Here is a 13,728-nt window from a genome sequence, read left to right on the forward strand (position 1 = left end):
TTAAGGAAAAATTCGATTTTTTTCTTGGTTTTTTGATTATAACTTTAAAAGTATTCATTTCCGAGAAAAGTTTTACTGACATAAAAGTTGCGTAATTAAATTTTCTGCAACATAGAATTGGTTAAAAATTTAAAAAATAGTCACCCTTGTTGCAAAATAGCAATAATTGCGAAAAAAACCATACAAAAACAAGTATTGGAACTTTACGTTTTTCAACAATTTATGCTATACTTAGGAAGTTCATATTTCCCCCAGAAAAACTTTATGATACAGTAAAATAATACTGTAAATTTCATTAAGATCGGTTTAACAGATTTTACAAAATAAATTTTGCAATCCAGCTTTCGCAAAAAAAATCATTTTTTAAAAATGTCACAGGACTGAAAATAAGGCAGATAGCAGGTTGAATTTTTTTTTGCTTATAGAAGTGTACTGTAACTCTCATTTGCAATTTGTAAAATTAAAATCGATTAACTACCACGGTGTCAGGAATTTTTTTAAATAAACATTAATTATTGGTGCTACGCGCAGGACAGCTGATAGTTTGCTCTGATTGGGCACTCCAATGACCTTTGATAAATATTGATACATTTTAATTTTTATTACATTTCGATATAAATAAATAAATTTGTTTATTGCAAAATAAAAACACATACTCTATCTTTTGAAATAACACTTTTTGTAGCAAAAACTTTCTTTGTTCATATATTCTAACTTAGAGAATAAAAGTTTATTATTTTTAGACATATGCAATTGTTTAAACAATATTTCAAAAACAATAATAAAATTAGTTTGATTTTTGTGGAATTACAATATTAAAATACAACAAAATATAGAGTAAGAAAATAATATATTAGATAAAGATTGGAAGAAATTTTGGTGGAAATCAACTTGTGTGAATGTTTATTTAAAAAATTTCCTGACGCCGTGGTAATTAATCGATTTTAATTTTGCAAATTGCAGATGAAACGTACAGTACACCTCTATAAGCAAAAAAAAAATCAACTTGCTCTCTGCTTTATTTTCAGTCCTGTGACATTTTGAAAAAATGATTTTTTTTTGCGAAAGCTGGATTGCAAAATTTATTTTGCAAAATCTATTGAACTGATCTTAATGAAATTTACAGTATTGTTTTATTGTATCATATAGTTTTTCTGGGTAAAATATGAAGGTCCTAAGTCTAGCGTAAATGGTTGAAAAACGTAAAATGCAAATACTTGTTTTTGTATGTTTTTTTCACAATTATGGCTATTTTACAACAAGTGTGACTATTTTTTAAATTTCTAACCAATTCTATATTGTAGAAAATTTAATTACTCAACTTTTATGTCAGTACAACTTTTCTCAGAAATGAATAGTTTTAAAGTTACAATCAAAAAACCAATAAAAAAATCGAATTTTTTCTTCATATTTCGACAATTTGATTATTTAAACAATGTTCCGGACCATTTTGAGCGGGAGGATAACTCAAATAATATTATATGAGTTATTTTCAAGCAATTTCTGCAAAAAAATTTGAGTCGCCTCTCAACGTCCATCTCAAAACAGATGCGCCCTGGACTACTGGTTACGAAATCTAAGGCAACAGTTCAGTCTGAGCTGTATACAACTATTTAGAGGTGCTGTAAGTAGAATAAGAATTGCCATGTTGTTATCCAATCTTCGATGGAGATGGGAACCTTAAGAAGAATTTTCAATATCAATGGGTGAACCTTACTCCTCTTCTCGAATTTTATATGTACTGTAGTTTTTTATATTGTAGTCAGGCCCGGCTCAAGACGAAATTTTCACCCGGGCAAGGATCCTTTGAGTCGCCCCCCCCCTCTTAGTAAAAACCCCTATAAAAACAACAACAATCAGCTGATTTTTAAGTTTGCAACACTTTTCGAGTAACTGCTCATTTTAAGACCTTTGACAGCTCCACTGTAAAAATGTTCGTGTTAAATCAACACAGCATGATATCACAGGATGTTAACACCTTTTGTGTGTGTCATATTGACACCGTCTGTGTGTAATTTGGACACCAACTGTGTGTTATATTGACACCGTATGTGCATATGACACACAGACGGTGTCAATTTGACACTCACAGAAAGTGTGTAATACCATATAAATGTAATTGGATAGTAAATCAACGCCATTTTGTTTTACATAACCGTTGTATATTTTGCACAGTGTCAGTTAAAGAAACATGAGACTTTGGACACAGTTTGGACGTAATGTATATTTACATTGTATTTAAAAATATTATATAAAGAACAATGAACAATAGCCTGGTGTCAATGATGTAATTTAGTCTGTTAGGCTTCTCTAAGTATTGCAAGTCTAGTTTACAAAGGCAACTTTACGAGTCTTTTTTTCAGCAAAGTCCTTAATGATGTTGCTTAAATCAAGTCGTTGTAATACATCATAATATGGGTCTATTGAATAAAAAGAAGGATTTGCTTTTACTTACAAATATTTAAGTATTTACTTAATATTAATTGAATAAAGTCATTTCTTTAATACTTTATTTAATTACTATTAAGTAAATACTTAAATACGAGGAAGTAAAAGCAAATACTTATTTTTATTCAATAGACCCATTCTATAGACATAAGTGCCAGTCCTACTAGCCGTTCTTGGGACACAGTGGATCTTAAGTAGTTTTTAATTAACTTAAGGTTAGATAAACTTCTTTCTCCAGATGCAACACTTACTGGAAGAGAAAGAAGAATTCTTAGAGCTACACAAACATTTGGAAAGTTCTCACTTAAAGAATGTGATGAAATAAATTTCAAAATGTCCTTTGGTTTATCTCCACAATCGTCGGGTAGAACTGTTTTCAGCACTAAGAGTTCCTGATACATCTGGTGTCCTTCAACATCACGGTGCTCTGCATGAGTTAGAGATATCTGCAGGTCTGCACATTTAGTCATTAGAGTATTGATGTCTTCTCTTTTCAGTTTGTAAAGAAATCCAAACGTGTCATTGTGTGTGGATAACTGAGAAAATCTCTCTTCAAGTGATGCGATTGTTGTGTCCAAAATGTAGAGGTAAAATTTACTTCTGAAGTTTTTTTTTTGGATCCACAACTGCTTCATCTCGTACCTTATAATCAAATTGGCGCTTGGCTCTCCTTGGTCGAACTTGTTGTTCAGAATCAGAAGGGAAGGATGGTTCAACTTCAAGGCTTTCTGCTACTTCTCGCGCATCAACAAGCATTTCTTCAAACCCCTTGTCATTTCTTATTTCTTTAAAGTAGGACTTTACAGAAGCTATCAGTTCCGTAGCGGCTGCAGTATCAAAATCTTCTTGTTGTAGCAGTTTACTGATCACATTTATCCTCGAGAGAATTGTATTCCAAAACACCAGACAGCAAATAAATTTGAAGTTTTTCAGCTTCTTAGCCAGACCTAAGGCTGTACTTTTACCATAAGCATCACCTGATGGATCAGTGGATAATTCAAGAAGTGCATCATAGATTTCACCAGCTTGGTAACGTACAGGTCCGATCGCGTCAATGCGACTGTCCCATCTTGTGTCGCTAAGTGGTTTCACAAGGAAAATGCATAACACGTTGTTTGTTCAGAGCTGTGGATCACCAACTTAGTGGATCGCCCGCTGTTGATAGTCGACAAAGCTGAGGAGCAGCGAATGCAAGGGCGCCTCCGGCGCCCTTACGTTCGCGGCGCCCCGGGCAAGCGCCCGGTTTGCCCAGCCCTTAAGCCGGGCCTGATTGTAGTATTGCATCTGTAATGCATTTGTATGTCAATATTGTTGTATTTGGTGAAGTTAATCACCAAATGCAATAAGTTTATATTTTGATAGTACCTACATAAAAAGCTAATAAAAAAACACCCATTTACATTGAATAGTTTCCAAAATTTTTGGAAACAACTTATTTTTATTTGCAAGTATAAGTTGCAAGTAGGTATTTTAACTTCAGACTACCCTCACTATAGAGAGACTCATTTAATAACAGTTTTAGGGGAATGCATATAGATTTTCACTTCGGAAAATATCAAACAAGATAGAAATTTTTGTAATTTCTTCAAATAAACTTTTTTATCCGATGCCTAGATTTTGTGTCATTTTGGAACTACTAAAATTTTTTATTTCATTAGTAGTTCCAAAATGACACAAAATCTAGGCATCGGATAAAAAAGTTTATTTGAAGAAAGTGTATTTTTTTGTTCTTCTTAATGGCGGTACAGGCAGGTGGTATATTAAGGTGATACAGTAGCGATCAACAGGTAGCCAAAACGCGTTCCAAGATTGCGGCTGTAATTTTGAATAGTTTTTCGAGATATTTGGCACACGTATTCGTAATAAAATAAAGAATGGCGGTACAGAGCCCAATTTGAAAAATATATTAATATGTGGATATTACTCTGTAATTAAATACAATATTAAAAAAACGAGCCTGTACCGCCATTAAGAAGAACAAAAAAATACACTTTCTTCAAATAAACTTTTTTATCCGATGCCTAGATTTTGTGTCATTTTGGAACTACTAATGAAATAAAAAATTTTAGTAGTTCCAAAATGACACAAAATCTAGGCATCGGATAAAAAAGTTTATTTGAAGAAAGTGTATTTTTTTGTTCTTCTTAATGGCGGTACAGGCTCGTTTTTTCATTATTGCATTTAATTACAGAGTAATTTCCACATATTAATATATTTTTAAAATTGGGCTCTGTACCGCCATTCTTTATTATATTACGAATACGTGTGCCAAATATCTCGAAAAAATATTCAAAATTACAGCCGCAATCTTGGAACGCGTTTTGGCTACCTGTTGATCGCTACTGTATCACCTTAAGAAATGTTTAATAAACAACATATCAAAAAGTTCTACTCGAGAAGTGGGTGCTTCATTTTTTATTAAACAAATGAACTGCGAAAATATATGTTTTTTTTAAATAACTCCGAAAATATAAATTTTTGAAAAAAACTGACTTGGCCAATGAAAAATTCAGAAAATTTTACAAAAAAATCTTATCTAAAGATTTTTCTAAAAATTAAATCTGTAGCTTTTATAATTTTTTATTTATAACGCTAAAGTCACCCTTCTCACAAACATTGGCGCACTGTAAACGAGCCTACGGCGAAGTGCACAATTGAGTTTTTTTAGTGTAATTCTTAAACTAATCGATCAAATGAAATTTTGCAAATTGAACATGAAAGAAGAATAATTAAGCTATGTTAGAGTTATAATAAAAAAAAAACAAAATGTATGAGCATAAGTACGGTGTGGGCTGAAAGTGAGACTTACATGAATTTTGTTTAAAAATGATTTAAAAATGTGTAACTAATACAATTTTTCTTATAAAACTTTCAATTTTGCACAACGTACCTTTCAATTATCTTACTAAACGATGTTTCATTCAAAAAAAATCTAAAAAATTTAATTCAAATGATACGACGTCTAAAAAAATGTAATTTTTGAAAACTTCATAGTTTTACCGATTTAATATCAATTTAAGACGGTATTACGCAATTTTCCACAGATCTATTACAGTTTTATAGGTGTTTTTTTAAAGCTTAGGATGTAGTCTTTAAAATGCACTAAATTATTTCACTTTAGAAATGAAATATACTATTTCTTTTTGAGAAAATTAAGAAAGATAACAAAAATGTAATACAAAAACCGAAAATTACCAGCTAAAAAAATGTTTATACAAAGTGATCAAAACTTTTTTCTGTAAAACTGATCTAAAATACATTTAATAATAAGCTTAAACAATAATAAATGTTCAACAAAAACATTTTTTAGCTCTTACACAGTATGTCTGCGTAACTCGGAACCTATTGATAACTTTTTTATTATCAGTCTTACGGAAAAAAGGTATTCTTTTTAAAATACTCTGCATTTTATATAATCTAAGATGCATCCATCAAATATAAAATTTTATTAATTTTATACGAGGTATGTCAAAAAATATGAATTTCACTCAAGAGTAAAGTACCTTTATACTTCACAATATCGAAAATTGTTATAAAGAAAAGTTGTTTGGAATTAAAAAATATGTTTCAGTGTTCAACTACATCCTTCTAATTAAACTATTGTGAATAATAAAGGCACTTTACCCTTAAGAAAAATTCATATTTTTTACATACCTCGTATAAAACTGAAAAAGTTTGATATCTGATGATTGTATCATAGATATTAGACCAGGTAGAGCATTTTATGAAGAATAATTTTTTTTCGTAAAATTGATAATAAACTAGATACAATAATTGTAATAAAATCATGATGCGTATCCGTAATTTGAGAAACAATTGAATTTTTTTTCGATTAGAATAATGTTATTGTATATTAAAACATAGTTTTTAATTTCAAACAACTTTTCCTAATGGCATTTTTTGATATTCTCGAATAAAAAGGCACTTTACCCTTTAAAGAAATTCATATTTTTGACATAACTCGTATAAAATGGATAAAATTTGATATCTGGTTGTTGAGTTTTAGATTTTTGACTATCCAGAGTATTTTATAAAGAATAACTTTTTTTCGTAAAATTGATAATAAAAAAGTTTTCCATGTGGTTCCTAGCTACGCAAACATACTGCATAAGAGCTTATGTATAAGAATTTTCAAATTGTAATGCCATATTCGGATTCAGCATAACCAAAAAACAAAATAGAAACATATTTGATCAAAGTAAAATGATGAATTCAACGATATTTTTAAATTATTTATATAAAACATTTGTTATTGTTTAAACAATAATTAATAAACAATTAGCGGCCAAATCTGCGAGTAGAACTTTTTACTTTAACATGTATATCAACTAACAAAAAAAGTTTTAGAAAAATATAAGCTTGTTTGAATTATTCCGAAACAATGCATGTTTTCGTTCTAATTGCACTCCCCTATTTATATTTAAAGATTTACACTGTGGCTTTACCAAGAGAGTATTTTAAACGAAGTTATTTTGCAATGTAAGGTAGTAAGAAATACTAGAAATGCTAAACTATTAAAATCAATTTTGTTGTCCGTTTATAAATAAACTGCTGTAGAATTAAAAATAAAATAAAAATTCCATTTTTATTCAGTTGCAATGCGAAGGCAAACCCGTTTTATTTTTCACTTAGAACAGGGAGCGCAGACCAGCACTCTATTGACGATTTTCGACTCTATTTGGAGTCATCATCAGAGAGGCGTAGGCCTGCTGCTCTCTGCCCGAAGTGACAAAATCACGAAAGCTTATTCCCGCATTGCAATTGACGTTTATGGAGTAGGTGACTAGCGTCATCTAGCATCTGGGAAATGGACCAATAAGTTTTCAATTAAAAATCTTTTAGTAATATTTTTAATATTTTTCAATATTATTAATGTTTCTATTAGGTTGAAAACTTACTTTGCCTTGCTGTAGAATTGTTGTTCGAATTGTGAACTGGGCAGGTTACGTGGCTCGAGTGACAGATAACAGATTGACAAAAAGGAGGAATGGAAGAGATGATGCCTATCGAATCGAAGCAGAGGTTATCCATCAACACGTTGGACTGGTGATCTAAAACTGGTTGGACTGTTGGACTGGTGATTATAGGAATTGGATGCAAAAGGCACAAGATCGAAACAGATGGAAAATTACGGTCCAAAACTTATGCAAGATTTGGATTAGATAGGAAACACTGTTTTTTTGTTTAGATTGCAATTTTTTATTGAATCATAAAGTATAAAGGATACAGTTATGTAGGGACTAGTATATAAGACAAATTACCTCCACGGCTTTGGCGCTTTGATAGTTACTCTTAGATACTTCATCTCATTGGTTCTTTGCAGTTTATCCCCATATAATTCACAGTTACCCAGTCCAGTAAGTTTTCTCTTATTAGTGAAGACTACTACTTTAAAAAAATTGAAGAAAAAAAAAAGAAAAAAATCTTCTGTGTAAAAGGTATATTTATTTGCAAACCCCAACAAAGGCCTACATTAAAAAACAGAACGTTTTCGCTCTAAAGAGAGCATCATCAGTGTTCTAGGCAAGCTCTACATGCTAAGCCACCAAAAATACATGGGTTAAAACCCTTAAAATGTCGACTAAAAGTCTTACATTGAAATGTTGTATATTAAATCCTGGCGATGGATGTAATTTGGAGAGATACCTCAAACCATCATATGACTATTTCACGAAGCATGTGGGTGGTTGAGTCGATTTCTCTGTCTTCACAAAGAGAAAGGTGACAGCCAACTCAACTGAAACAGGAAATTTTTCCTTATGGATACTACTACTTTAGATTTGAAATGGTTCACAGATATGTTTTCTTTCAGAACCAATTCTGTATATAATGAAGGTCATATCGCATCTGATTCGCAATAATACTGGGAATAAACCCCAGCATCGCTCTTCTACAAGTCTTGGTAATGTATCCCAGAGTATGGTTAGCTCTAAATATTGCGATCTGGGGACACATAATTATTTCCAGTCTTTCTTGGACAAACCTAGGAAATATGAATTTTAGGGGATTTGTTGATCGACGGCAAAGTTGTATAAAGTGGTGAAATAAATTATTTAAAACACAATAACATACCGCATTTTGATAAAATAGTTATTTTCCTAACAAGTGCAGAAAGTCATTTTTTTCCGCACGCGACTGCAGTTTGCCGAACGACGCGAAGCGGGAGTTCGGCAAGCAGTCGAGTGCGGAAAAGAGACTTTCTGCAAGAGTTAGGAACAATATTTTTTCTAAGAGTTTTTAAAAAATTACCAAATCTTAGGGCCGGTTGTTCGAACGCTAATCAACAATGATCACCATCAAATATTTAATTAATGTCACCTACTGTCAATGTCAACTTTTATTGGGTTTCTGAAAACATAATTGATTATAATTATGAGATTAGTTAATCAATTAACATAACAATTATTAATATAATTGATTAAGTAATTTCATAATTGTAATCAATAATTATGATTTCAGCAATCAAATCAAAGTTGACATTGACAGTTGGTGACAGTAATTAAATATTTGATAATGATCATTGTTGATTAGCGTTCGAACAACCGGCCCTTTAAACAATTAATTTAATTAATATGATAATACTTACATACACAAATTAATTCTTTGACAAGGTTGTCAAAACCAAACTTTCAATATAATTAGTTAGCATGACGACGATCTTGGTTTCCATGGTTTCAAAACGACTGTTATTAGGTTTGTTCTAGCAAACAGTCAAACTAGTCAGAAACCGTCAGCAAACAGTTGGTCAGTGAGAGAACATAATACAGTTACGAGTGCTATCCCCTCTACTCGCGCTGGTCCACTATTCGCTAATGGTTTCAGACCGTTTGAAACTCATGCTAGAGCAAACCGATTGTCTACCGATTTGACTTTCGAATATTATGTCAAAATAATTTTATTTCATCGAATTATCGCGTTAGTTTCATTAAAACAGGAACACAATAAGATATATTTGAAATAAATTAGTAAATAATATCTAAATATTAGTTTATTGCATGTATTATAATTACTTTAAGGCCATATTAACATATCTAAATTAACACGCGTGCGGAAAAGTAAAAACCGCGTGCGGAAAAGTAACACGCGTGCGGAAAAGTGAAACTTTCTAAACTAAAATACGTGCGCTAAAGTAGAAATTTTTGCACGCTCGTAGAAAAAATATTTATCCTATTTGAGTCTTAAACTTATTATCTGAAACTAAACCAAAAATATCAAGAATGCTCGTTTTTTATTTTTTATTACATATTGCATTTAAGAAATATGCTGTTGTTTGTCTCTTGAAAATATCGAATAGAATATGAACGTTATGAAACCTCGCTTATAGATTCGTCTCTTCAAGATGAGGCTGTTCTCTTTTTTTTTGTTGCGGGAGCTTGGAGTGGTGAAGACCAATGTCAAATGAAAGTTGGGCGGGTAGCATAACTGCTACTGGTGTCTGGAGCATTGAAGATGAGCAAGAAGGTTAAGAGTTTTTGTTTGTTTTATTTTAAACGGAAAAGCCAACCCAAACCATGAGTAGAAAGCCACCTTGGATGTTAACAGCTATACATTGGAGACGGCTCTTCAATCAGCGTTTTTGGCTGAAAAGATCTAAAGTATATAATATATAATGACTATCAAACTAAAAGTCTGCAAATAAGAAGACTCTAGTGAGAATTTTTTAAAATTTTTTGAGTGATAATCTTTTCAGAGAAGAAGAAGAAGAGAAGAAGATCTTTTTATTGTTTTTAAACAAGGCGTAGTGTCTTTTCAAATGCTAAATTTTACAATTTTTTAGTGTATGTTTGCCTGCCGTCTTTGGCAAAATGTTATTTTAGTCTAAAAAATTTAAAATTGTAAGATATAAAGATATAATTTACTAACCTGTTCCTTCAGTTTGTGTGTTGTCGATACCACTATTAGCATAAGCAGTATAGAATGACTACAATAAATTAGTAGATTAACACTATTATAGTCAACTATAATAGCAACAGCAATGTTTATAACAATTACAGCTATCACAGCAACCATTTCCCCGGCCAGAAAAGAACCATAAATGTATTCGAGAGAATGAACACATTCCGAAAGCATATTATGTAAATAACGATATCTTTCTATATCCTCATAATCTGCACAAACTTTTTCTTGAAGTCCATACTCTTCAGAAAACACTTTAATCTTAAGAGATTGATTCAGCTGAGAAAAGTTGTAAGCTATTCTACTGCAAAGGTAAATATAGAGAGAATTCGGGAAAATGTACCAAATGGATAAGAAGCCGAACGAAATTACTGCAGCTTTTCCAGTTGCAGACTGCTGCATGTCTGATGGTAAAACATTTTGGGCAATCTTAGCGGTATAGAGAGCAAACACATTAAAAAAGCACCAAGAAAACACCATTGGAAAAACTGTCCACACAAAAATCCTTTTTATTTTACATCCGTCTTTGGCTGTCACAAAATCTTGTTTTTGATGATCGTAAGAATGCAACAATTTTATTAAAATTGGAGTTTTTGGTGATGTTTTCATGAATGTAAGAAGAGCATAAAAAGCTCTTATCGAAGTTATGTAAACAACCAGTTGGAAACACTTTTGTGTTGCCGATTTTGCCACGAAAACCATTGTACCGTATTTAATATAAACAAAATTGAAGCTTAAGAATAGAAAAATGGAATATAAATGCGATACACTGAAGAAACGGAACCTTAACATTGTTGGATCGGATTTGAAAATGTGTTCCAAGGGATAGATCCCAACTAGGCATAGTAGGATTGCCCATGGGCGAAAATACCAGTAAAAATAAGCCATATTTGTAATATTTTACCACCAGTCACTCTTTTTACCGACTATTAGAGAAACTATTTTACTAAATGGTATTTGAAACACAGATTATCAAAAGTACCCAACTTGATTATTTACACAATACTTGTCTGCCATATGGTTGTAAGCTTGTAATATTAAATGGATTATTATAATGGTAGGGGAGCCCAAGCGGGGATTTTTGTAGTTACTCGAGCGCGTCAGATTATCATATGGGGAGAAACCTGGTACCCTGCAGATTCAGATGTACCTCTACCATATATTGGCTCTTAACACAGGGGAGTTCGTTAAGGTGGACCCGAAAAAAAAAATCTATCCTTAAAAATACTCGAAATTGTCAGATTAAGATAAGGTAAGTTAAGTACATGCAAAAGAGTGTATATTTAAAAAATCTGACGATTCGAGCCGGGCGTAATATATAAGGAAATGGGTGAGTCCCAAAGTTTCACAAGAAAAAAGCGAATATTTCGCGAAATGAATGACAGATCGAAAAACTAAAAAATATTTTCTGAATATTTTTTAAAAATCTATCGAATGATACCAAACACGACTTCCCACGGAGAGGGGGGGGGGGTAAATTTAATATGTTAAATACGAATACCGCGGTATTTCGCGAAATGAACATCAGATCGAAAAACTGTAAAATACACTTATTCAATATTTTTGAAAAATCTATCGAATGACACCAAACATGACCCCCCACGGAGGTGGGGTGGGGAGTTACTTTAAAATCTTAAATAGGAGTTCCCATTTTTTATTACAGATTTGGATTGCTTACGTAAAAATAAGTAACTTTTATTCGAAACATTTTTCGAATTATGGATAGATGGCGTTATAATCGGAAAACACGATTGTTGGAAATGGAAAATTAAATTAAAAAATGGCAAGCGCCCACTAAAATGGAAAACTTTACTTAACTTTTTTTGGTCTTAGGACCTACTCTTGACAACCCAATAGGTCCCCATAACGCTAGAGTGACTGCACATTTAGCATACTTTGCTCCCCTACTATAAATACTATAAAACAATAACAAAAATCAAAAATTCTTGTGAATTTGAGTGTTTGAGATAAAAGATTCAAAAAGCTTTCATTGCAATACATAATGGAATAGCAAAGCGCAATCAAATGGAACAAATTATGTGAAAACTAGAAAATATGATGTCCCAGATAAACACCGACTAAACACCAGTTCAAACTGGTAAATGAAGAAAATGTAAAATTAATGAAAAAACTTTGTAATAGAAAAAACCTGTAATATATAACGCCGTTGTATTCACCCAAACTTCCTTCGATCTACATTTATCGCATTCCCTAAAAAATAAAGTAAGACAATGCTCACAATATGGATTAATTAAAAAAACAATCTACCTGCTATGCTAAGTGGTTTATTTTGGTTTATAAACATGGTTATTGTATGCGTATGAAAGGTGCGTTTTACTGTTTTGACATCCGAATTGTGTTTGGAGTTGCATTAACAACGAAGAGTTTTTGCAATCTGAGCAAGTAATACTTTTATAGGGCATTTATAATAAGGCATTTTTTATGCCAGGGAAGTATCTCGCTTAGATAATTATTTTTAAAAATAAAATAGACGAGCAGCCTTATTTTCGAATATTGACAAATTTAACTTTATCTTGGAAACCTTAACAGTTTGAGCAATACATTATTAGCAAAAAATGTTGCAAATGGCGTCCCCTATTATCCCTTAAAAAATTTCCATCGACCTACCAAACACCCTGTATACATGCCCATCGACCTACCAAACACCCTGTATATGCAATATTGGCCATAAAACAGATTACAGAGAAAGCATTAGAGTACAATATAAACTCATTCCTATGTTCGATCTACTTAAGGAAGGAATTTGACATAGTTAGAATTAAAGATGTAATAACTCTCTTTTATAATAAGATTTCGCTGGATATTTTCAAAACAATTGAAAACGTCTATCCAAACAATAAGATGCAAGTTATAATAAATGTAGAAATTATGGAACCTGTAGATACAGGTAGATGGACCGTGGCGTAACAAACTCCGTCGGGGCCCCCCCGCAGAATTGGAAATGGCGCCCCCTTTAAAAAATTACTAAATGCGACATGTGTAACAAATAGCTATATGTGTTACAGTCCAATAAATGACCGTAAAATATGACGATACCTTGTAATTTTCAGTGTCACCACCGAAGTGGTCAATACTTCTAGAGTTACTTATGAGTAAAAATGTTTATTGTTAAAAAAAAAAACCAAGTTTTTGGGCGATTTTTCGCAAATAGTTCAAAGAGTAAGTATTTGATCGAAAGAATGTTGTTAGCAAAAATGTAGCTTATAAAAAATGAAACCAAAATGAAGTCTATCGACCCAGTAAAAGCAAAGTTTTTTTCTTGAAAAGTTTTTTTCATTCGTCAAATTCCAAATCGAATATTTCAACGTGAAATAACCAAAAAATGAAATACTTTTCGGGGAAAACTCATTATAACTGTTTTAA

At 31.8% G+C, this 13,728-nt stretch overlaps 1 protein-coding gene across 4 annotated transcripts in view; it reads right to left on the minus strand.

Annotated features, from left to right (window-relative positions):
* LOC126880034 (uncharacterized) overlaps positions 1-13,728 on the minus strand; it is a 156,726-nt gene that overhangs the window by 45,981 nt on the left and 97,017 nt on the right. Inside the window, exon 1 of one of the 4 annotated variants that reach the window (XM_050643619.1) lies at positions 10,312-11,276. The exons of the other annotated variants lie outside the window; for them this stretch is intronic. Within the exon in view, the coding sequence (XP_050499576.1) occupies positions 10,312-11,232 (921 nt within the window). The 5' untranslated portion in view covers positions 11,233-11,276. Of the gene's footprint in view, positions 1-10,311; positions 11,277-13,728 lie in introns of those variants that run through there. 4 annotated transcript variants of the gene reach the window in all.

Source organism: Diabrotica virgifera, chromosome 2 (assembly GCF_917563875.1).
Source record: "Diabrotica virgifera virgifera chromosome 2, PGI_DIABVI_V3a".
In the NCBI taxonomy this organism is placed as follows: domain Eukaryota; kingdom Metazoa; phylum Arthropoda; class Insecta; order Coleoptera; family Chrysomelidae; genus Diabrotica; species Diabrotica virgifera.